The sequence below is a fragment of the Aphelocoma coerulescens genome, chromosome 5, assembly GCF_041296385.1.
Source record: "Aphelocoma coerulescens isolate FSJ_1873_10779 chromosome 5, UR_Acoe_1.0, whole genome shotgun sequence".
Taxonomy (NCBI): Eukaryota; Metazoa; Chordata; class Aves; order Passeriformes; family Corvidae; genus Aphelocoma; species Aphelocoma coerulescens.
The window spans coordinates 12,153,504-12,163,530 of record NC_091019.1 but is presented as its reverse complement, the minus strand read 5'-3'; the positions used below and the strand labels follow the sequence as shown (position 1 = coordinate 12,163,530).

The 10,027-nt window shown below is 38.3% G+C and overlaps 1 protein-coding gene across 2 annotated transcripts in view; it reads right to left on the bottom strand.

Moving 5' to 3' along the window:
• Positions 1-10,027, bottom strand: part of PPFIBP2 (PPFIA binding protein 2) — a 92,872-nt gene that overhangs the window by 69,432 nt on the left and 13,413 nt on the right. For both annotated transcript variants that reach the window (XM_069016562.1, XM_069016565.1), the window contains exon 2: positions 5,533-5,630. In XM_069016562.1, coding sequence (XP_068872663.1) covers positions 5,533-5,599 — 67 coding nt within the window. In that variant the 5' untranslated portion in view covers positions 5,600-5,630. The remainder of the gene's footprint in view (positions 1-5,532; positions 5,631-10,027) is intronic.

Genomic DNA, 10,027 nt, shown 5'->3' with positions numbered 1-10,027 from the left:
TCTTGACACATAATTTTCTGGAACTGTTATGACAGGAGGTTACATATTTCTCTATCAAAGACCTCATTTCAAGTAATTTTCTATGTAATTTCCTTTTTCATATCTCTATTGCTGTAAGATCTATGCATAAACACACTGTACTTAATGGTTAAAAAAGCCACTATATAACTTCACAAATGCTCACCTTACTTAATGCACAGCAGTAACAAGATAAACAAGTGCTCTAGATATATTATTTCTTTGGTTCAGAAAAAAAACCCTAAATCATGGATTGAAAAAGAGCAGAAAATGAAAAGGAAATGCACTAATCATAACTGAAGCAAAGCCTTTTAACACAATTGTAATTTATTTAGAAGATGCAAGGAAAAAAGACACTGCAACTGTTGTTGTCCAATTACACTGATCTACAATGAAGGAAACTGCTCAGTTTTTAAATTGTTCTGTTTTTTTCATCATTGTGTTAGCTACAGTCAGTTCAATGCTCTGAAGTGAAATTCTACAAAGATTCCTACTAGAATTAGAAAAAGTTATACACCTTTACTGCAGAGACCAAATTCTGAATTTGAAAGTATTGCGAACCTTGAATAGGACTTAAGTGATAAAAATGTAAAACCACCTGGAAGTGTACAAACTGAAAAGTAAAAACAGAAGCTATTTTCTAGCCATTCTAGACAGGCACAACTGTGCCCATCAGCTGCATATCACCCAGCATGTACTTCAAATAAACCCCACCAGCACCTCCCCAACACACACCACAGAAAAATAGGATTAATTTGTCTGGTCTGGACAATTTCAATCCCCCATGAAGCAGAACAGAAGTGTCCATCTTCTTCAGCTAAAGTGCTGTGAGACTGAATGAATCCTGTGATGACATGTGGCCAGTCAAGGGTAAAGGATGAGGTCACCAGGAAATATTCTGTTCTCCTTTTATTTATGTAGGAACTCAGTGAAAACTTTATTCCACAAAAGCTAAAATCCACCCAAAGGAGTTCAAATGACTGTCAGTATTTTTTTTTTTTTGTTCACTCCTGCATTTAGAATCCAAGTTCTAATCACTTATTAGAGCAGATTTAGTAATCCCCACAAACAGGTCCTCCTTCAAATTCCGGCCAATAGAGCCCCTGAGGAAAATACATTAAACATGAACTAAAACCTTGCTCATCCTCTTAAGCACAACTTTCTCTGCAGGCCCATTTTCCAGCAAGGCTGTGAAAGTGGTTGGGTTTCTAACACAGCAGCCACAGCCATGAACTGAACACCAACATTCTGTCAACTCAGGAGAAGAGAATTCAAACATGAATACTCCTTAGACAATTTCTGGCCCAACTTTTTAATTGGATTTAGCTTTTAATCTTTCTGTGCTAATACTGAAATATCAGTACATACCCATGTGATAGCATATTTAACTTTCTCATTATTTTCCAGTAAGCAATGATTGCAGGAGCTCTGGTTAAAAGGAAACTCAATAATTACACCGATAACTTAGTGAATTTGAAGAGATCTGGAGCTGCAGCAGACTATTTTGTGACAGGAGTTTTTAGACCTTACAATTAATAGTCACTAATCACAAAGAGAAATAATGGATTTACAAATTGACGACAGAGAAGCAGTTTGATATAAAATAATTGTAAAATAAAAACTGCATTAATTTATTAGGCTATATTGCACAGAAAAATAACCAAAATCTACAGTCCTATAAAGAAACATATTTTAATAAACAGGTACAAGCTGAATAAAAGGAGAAGTAATGACTTGGTTAAAGTTCAGAGGAAGCAATGCCAAAGTCACGCACCTCAAATAAAGAACGAGTAGACGGCTCTGATAGATGGTGCTTTCTTTAGAGGAAGCCTCTGTCTGGAGTGCAAGTCATTCCAGCTAATGGCTCAGTGATGTTCATTGACAATCACATTAGCCCTTTTTGCTATTTTAGTCAAATAAGGCTAATCATTTAGCGTGCCTAATTTATATAGCTATGAGGGCGGGTTATCAGTACAGATGTACCAGAGCATAAAAGACTTGGGAACACTGACCTATCTGTCAAATTGGATCAGGCCCAGTGAAATTCAATTTGTTAATCTTGCCTCACAATCCTGCCCTCATGCAGTCTGAGCACTAATATGTTTTGTGTTGCACTGGGAATGAGCACAGGCTACAGTGGGACTCCTTGGCTGGATTAATCAGAATCATGCATGAGAGAATGTTACCTCTTGGAGCAAGGGATAGGAAAGGGAAGGCTGAAAGTGCAAATGTGTAAAGAGTTGTAATATATATTTGCATATATCCAGTTCTTATCCTAAAGGACAAGACCACAATGTAATATTTTGATGATAATAAAGTGAATGAAAGATATGAAGACTGCTTTCTCCTTAAACAGAGAGGATGCTGGTATTGCATGTTAAGCTTCAAAAGTTAAGCAACATCAGAAACACATGACTGGGTTTCTCAGTTCTCTAAAACAGGATTAATACTAATTTTGTGCCTGAAGACGAAGTTTCTGAGGCCAAGAGAAGCATGTGGCTTCTCATTCCAAAAGAAGACATCTTTTTTATCAGCTACCTAAGTTTATATCAGTCATGAAGTTTAACCTTGGTCTTTGAATCCTGGACATGTCCACAGAATCTGGATACAGCTAATTGAAATAGCACAAGCTCTTAGCAGTCGATTTTTGCTGTTTCCAGCTGACTCTAAGAGCAGCTACGTTTGTACAGATGATTTTTCCCATGTTTGAAGCAATCTCAGACCTGGTTTGTTTCAGTAAAGTCTTACAGTCATCCTTGTAGAGGGGTTTTCTACTTTATTTTTTCTTCCACCATGCAGGACAAGAAACCATTCCTGTTTTCCAGTCCCTGCCCAAATTGCATACAGAAGCTTACTGGATTGAATTAGGGAGAATCAAACTTGAATAATCATTCTGTTCCTCAATTTCAGACAAATTGGGATAATAGCTGTATCCACGTACAGACTCCAGCAGATGTACTTGGTCCTTCAATCATACCAGAATATTGAAGAAATAGTTCTGGAACACACAGAACATTGGCTAGAAGAGAATGACAACAGACTTAATCTGTCTTGAAAAGTTTTAACTATTCCTAGCAAAGAAAAATAATAAAGAAATAAGGTAAACAACCTTTCCAAACAATTGAGTTTTCACTAAGTAAAGCAATAAATCAATATGTTTCTTTATTAGTGCAGGTAGATATAACTCTGAAATCGTATGGGAAACATTCAATTAACATCAATGAGGTCTGACAGAAGCACTGCCTGGGAAATACTTTGTTTCTTCTCCCATTAGATATCTCTGTATAAGCCTGTTTTCAATGTTATACTGCCTATCAGTGGACATCAGACTGAAAATGTAAGTAATGCAAAGTCACAAGGTCAGCTCTCTTGAAGAGGTTGCCAATCTTCTCGTGAGCTACCCATGCACTGTGGAAATAAACTCCACATGCCACAGGCATGCCTGAATCTTTTTAGTTTAGAGCTTGGTCACCATCACCACCACTGAACAGCTGTGATCAGCTGAGTTCCACTGAATAGTTCTTCCAGCATTTGCTTTGCCTCTCTGCATCACTGTTCTCCATCATCACAACAGCTAAGTGATGGGGGTAAATGTGAAGTTGTTTGAAAGCCTGGCAAAATTTAATTCTGTTCCTTGCGTGTCAAGATTAAACCCTGAAATGGCATGGCACAAGCAATCTGAAAAAAGAGCAGGGAAAAGAATAGTAAAAACAAACAAACAAAATGAAAGCCACCTTCTGGCCTCAATTTTTTTTTAGCATGAAACTTAGAAAAAAAAGGATTTTCTTAGGCAGTCATATATTGCCATTTAATCAGTTATGTCACATATTATGAGGCTATCTTTCCATACCATGAAAAAAAACACCCAACACTAAACACCTACTGTCTTACCCGGCCTCACAACTGACAGGTCCTGGAAAAAAAAAAATAAGGGTCAATTCTGAAAATCAATTTAAAGAGAGTGATTCTCTTTTTATTCTCTTGATTTTTCTGAGGAGTGGAACCACCAGTGCATCCATGATACCCCACCAGTGTGTGCTGAGCTATGAATAAATCACCACAGAAAAGAGACACTGAGTTGCATTTGTGTGCAGGTGATTTCGGAGCACAGGTTCCATTGCATCCCAAGGCTTACAGTAGCTAAAAAAGAATTACAGGTCCCTAGTTTATCAATCATAGTTTGGGACTTGCTTTTCTTATTCTCCTTACACATCTGAAGGAAGTTCAGTGCTTCCCCATCTGTTAACGTGTTTTTTAAGGTGTGAAAAAATAACATCCCAATTAACTTCCATTGGTTAAAATCTTGTTAGAATAAAGTTTTGCATTCAGGAGAAGGAAATATAGGTGTGATTTTTTCCTACTTGCCTGGAATTTGTTCCATCAGGGTGAAAAGTTATTTCGATTATATCAATCCCATATTCATGTTTACAATTCTGTATATCTCAGCAGCCTGTTAAAGCTTGCACATTTAGAATAAAGTGAAGAGTCTCGTGAGGATGCAAAAACCAAACAAACTAAACCCTAGTGATTGTTCAAACTAAAAATCCTGGATAATGACTTCCAGCCTGGTCATGGCTAGTCTGATGGTGGCATTTAAAGCTCCAAATTAGTCTCTGGACATAAAGCTTCACTAGAAAAGCAGGAAGAAGATCAAGGAGCAGCACAACTTCAGCAACAAGAGGCTGATTTCATCGTCTTCATCACCAGGGAAGAAGGCTCAGCTTGGGTGTCACTACTTAGATTCATAAAGCTTTAGTGAATTCTTTCCCATCGTTCACAAGTGAGATCATGGCCCTACCCTGACACTCCTTTTAGGAGCTCCTACTGAATGGTGTGTGAGCACAGACCCCAAGGCTACCAAGGCCTAACCACAGAAATTAACTTCTCTTCTGGGATGCTGTAATGGTGAGAGAGAATCTTTTAATTGCCTTGCCATGAGAGCACCAAAAGACAGCAAGTTCTTCTTGCATCATATGCCTTTCTAGTGGACAGAAGTGTGAAAAAATTCACAGCTCCACTTCTGGATATAAAATTCAACAAAATAGAGGCCATGAAGATAATTAATAGGCAAGCTGTTTGAAATACATACATCATAATTAAAGAAAATAAGGTATATTTTTATATATCTATATGTGCATATGTTTGTAAAATGCAGTTATATATTATCCAATCAGCCAGAAGACTTGGTGAAAACTTTTTTTAAAGACACACTGAAATAAAAAACTGACATATAAAATATGGAATGTTACCACATGGCTGAGGATGTGTTTAGGTTACCATATAGCATTTTAGCAAAGCAAATCTCTCTTGCTCCAGTATTCACAACTCTGAGGGGAAATTGTGGGGTTTCCTCCTTTATTTTACTTTCAGTTTTCCCCACAGAGTTTTAACCAGATTGTTAATAGTGACATCTGCATGTCAGAGAATTTGACAAATTGAGAATAATTATTAAAAAGTAAACCAGACATAGTTAAATCTCAAGACAGTATGGTGAAAAACAAAGCATTATTGTACCTGCAATGATGTCATCCATCTGCTCCAAAGCTGCTTCCAGCATATGACTGGCATCAGAAGCCATCATCTGGAATTTCTTCAGATCTTTACTCTCTCGACTGAAAAGACAGAATAAACCATGTGCATTACACTACATAAACCTGTAGAAAATATATTTCACTGTCACATTATACATTAAGCCACACAAATGAAAGTCCACACTACCAAAAACACAGCCTAGTAATACAAAAACTAACAAAGCTGTTCCCATTCTTGATAGATGACTTGGGTGTTCTGATTAATTTTTTGAAGACATTTTACTAAAATGGTGAAATGCAAGTGAAAAAAACCCAAAGAATTTCAAGTACTGGAAGACTGAGATTCCCCTGCTCATTATCCTTAACAATGGTTTCCTAGATTCAAAGTTCAGTGTATTTCAGCCTTTTCCTCTCTGGGGAAAAAAAGAAGATTGTCTAAGGTTCAATGAAGGAATGCAGACAGGGGCAAAACATGTCTAGTCTATAAGCAGAAATCTGTAGGAGCTCTGCTCTTTGATTGTTGCCTTAAGAGTAAAGGTAGTCCTAAAATAGTTTTTACTCCTCCTTTCTCTATCCCCATTCAATCTTTCCACCACAGCTTTCATCACACTGAAAATACAATTCTTTCTGTTCAAATAACCAAAATGCCCCGGGTATGAAGTCTCTGAAGTTACTGCTGCTGCTTTAAAACAGGATTAAATACATTCATGCTACCATCTGACATAAAGGGTAACAACAACAACAAGAAAAACCTTCCAGAATGAGTCTCTGCTTGTGAGTTAGCGTTGTTGGACTCTAAGTCAAGTATCAGCTGCTGTTGCCAACAGATGACATTTCAAAGGAGAGAAGAATTTATGCAGTCCATTTCACTGCCAGTGAAAATCCCCTCTGGAATAAGGCCCTTTTGCACATCACTTCATTGCTGAAGCATGAGACCAGTGCCCACACAGCGAGGAAACAGGGATTGTTCTTGTGCATGTGATTCCCAGAGCTCTAACACACAACTCAAAGCACTCACAAAGGCCACAAAGAGTCACAGTATTTTGATTTCTTTTCCATGAAGGCCGCAATTCAGTCTTTTGACATTCAGTCTTCTTATACAGCAAGTTTTAAGAGCTGTGATTAAAAACTGTTCAATTTTAACAGCTTTGTAAGCACCACAAAGGACACCTGTCTGACTATGGACAGGGATATCCTTCAAATAACTCCAATTGTGGCTAAGTGTATAGGAAATGGGCCTATATTTGTGGGGCCTATTATTCCAACGCAGCTGAAATGCCACTAATCTCTATTATCACGGGATTACATGTGCTAAGAATTCAAGTAGTTTCAATATAAATAAATACTACAATGAAAATTTGTACTATCAAATCAAAATTATTTTCTTCTCTTGAAAACTAAGAATCCTGAGACACGGGCTTTTCTCCATGGTGCTGGGGAAACATACACAAAGAAAGCTAATTTGTTAATAAAACCTCTGTATTAGCAGCATCCTATGTTCATTCAGGTTAACGTGTATCACCCCACTATCTAGAGAGACAGATGCAGGAATGAGTCAGAAACTGCAGTGTTCTAATTTGAACTCTGCCTTTTATAGCCTGTCACAGTGGGTAAGCCACGATTTAACTCCAGATCACATTGATCTGAAGAGCAATGTGAGAATGCCTCATCTTTAGTGTCGCCCAAGGCCAAGATTAATGGAAATGAAGGGGTGGTTTTGGTCCCTCCGTTTTTGTCAAAATAATCTTTTAAGTACGAACAATGCTAAATTTAACCAAAGTACATGTCACCCAAATATTTCATTTAATGGTAAGGAAATAACATAAATTCTGCTTGGAATAATCTGGAAAGTCATTAAGTCAGCTGATACAAACTTAAAATTTCAGGGCGCTTTCCTTTACACGTGAACTTTACAGACACTCCCTCTGATCCTGCTGCTTCCATTTGTCAGGTTTTGGGAGATTTCCATCTTCTGTTGCCACATTACAGGCCACCAAAGACTTCTCAGCTGCAATGATCCTCCTTCCCCGCAGTATTTCCTCTAGTTCAAAGCAGCCATACCCCGGGTAATAATCACCTCAGTGACAGGAAATCCACCTACAGCAAAGAGCTGCCAGAGAGGCACCGGGGCTTCCTCGAAGCTGTGGCTACTAGCCGCTCCCCCAGAAATGCATGGCCACCAGCTGTGTTGGGAAATCAGGGCAGCAGATTTCTGGCTCAGAATTAGAAGAGAGTAAAAGAATGAAAAATGCTAAATATAGTATAGAGTTTCTATTTCTAGGTTGCACTCCATGCTCTTGTTTGTGATGACAGCTACTGCTCCGTGGGCTGGAGCAGCAGTACATGGCTGCTCAAACAAGAAATGCAGGACTGCATTTCTTCTTACCATCTGATATAGTATTTCATCACCTGTAGTGACAAAGGGACAGAAAATGCTGATACACTACATTGCAAACTTGAAAATTCAGTTATAGAAAAACCTCCCATCAAAGCCTTGGCAAAACCCAGAAAGTTTTGCTGAAAAACTTCACCAGAAGAAAGTCTCCTATCTCTTCCTGGCCTCCAGAGCCAGCCTGTTTTCTCACCTGTGCTCACAGCGTATTTGCTGCCTAACTGCATTAGGCTATAGCAAAACCTGCTGATCAAACAACGATTTATTAATAAAAGCAATGTTCTTTGCTCCAGAGAGATAATGTAATATGACTTGCTTGACATCTTTTTCTAGACAGACCTGTTGCTTGTGCTCCAGGCAAGTCTTACTTTCCCAGACACTCCCTTCTTACAGTTTGGCTGTTCTGAGCAGTATTATGAAAAGAGCTTGTTAGATCTCCTGGGCTTTCAGCTACCATTTCTGATCTAATTCTATAGAAACATCTTCAACTATGGGTTCTTTTTAAAATATTATTAAATAACAAGACAACTGTATCAATCCCTCAAACAGGATCCATCTATTTGCTGGCAATTACAATTCCTTTCTTAGTTTTCATTCCTGAATGACCTCAACAGATGCAGAACACCATGACTTATTTACTTATGTAAATATATACATATATTTTAAAAAACCCAAGTTTTTTCAGCTTTGGCAAGGACTGAACAAAAGCTACCTCTAACATTACAGTACAAGCTTTAATATTAGCCAATTCTAACCTTCAGGACTTATTAGATTAATTCATTTGCCAGCAAAATACAAGAACCAGGCTACTCACCTTTTCAGGTCTCTAGGAGGACAAGAATTTACTTTTTTCCCCTGATCAGTAAAAATGCTATATTAATAGCTGAAGTTTTACTGTTAAGCAGACAAGTCTAAATTATTATCATCCCTTCTAAGCCACGCGCTCATACTAATTTAGAGCCCTGCCCACAGAGATATTGCAAACCTGTTTGTTGTAATTGCCAAAATAATGAGATCTTCCAGGAAGTGCAGACAGAGCAAACTGGTCTGAATCCCTGAAATTTATTTTGCTAAGCTAGTTTTACACTATAACTCCTAACCTGAGATTTGCATTTCAAATAAAATGAAAAATCTCTGGTAGAGCTATTGTGCTCCGAGAGCCAGTATCCCTTGCAAATTTCTTAACCTACATTCTGTATGTAAAACTACAACTTACTGTGTCCAAAAGAAACGTAATATTTAACAGACATTTCACTATGAGCAAGATGTTCTTCAGAATTATGAAAACCCTTAATTAAATTTGAATCTTTCATGGCTGGCTTGAACCAGCAGCTACCCAGAGATAAGAATATGAACAATATGAATTTAGGCAACTCAGATGTTTTCCCAAGGTTTCTCATAATAATGAGGTTACCAAGTTTATCAATTAAGTGGGGTGTGGTTTTTGACAGAAACTCCAGAAATCCAGCTCCTGTGTGTGGCGTACAAATTCATCTTACACTTAGCAGACACATGTAACAATTAACTACCACCACCTTTTTTTTCCTGGGATGAATAAATACATGTCTGTAAACTGTTTAAATATTCAGATTCAAGTATTACCTTGCTCTGTACATAAAGGCAGAATGAAATATCAAGTGCCTTGGATAAGCCTCTGAAGTCCTCCAAGCTCTCCTTCAGCAGCAAGATGACTGCTGCCCTGGAATGCAGAAATGTGCCCAACTTCCACCCTCTCTCTTTCCCACCTGTCTTTTCCCCCAGCCACACTGTGCAGCATCCAGTCACCCCACAGGAGCACAGCCACTGATCCATCCCTCCAACTCATGGCACCATCAGCTACACAATTATAAATACACAGGTGGATCCTGGCCTTTCAGAGACTGCCGTAACTCTCTAATTAAGATAATCCTTAGTCCTAACTAACAATCCAGGGAATAACTTCTGATGATCACTAGAATGACTGCCCAAGGAATGCTACTTATGCAGGATCCTCCAGGGCTATCCAGCCAGAAATCCTATTTATCTGACAGCTGAGAGAGTTGGGGTTGCTCAGCCTGGAGGAGAGAAGGCTTCAGGGAGATCTTCC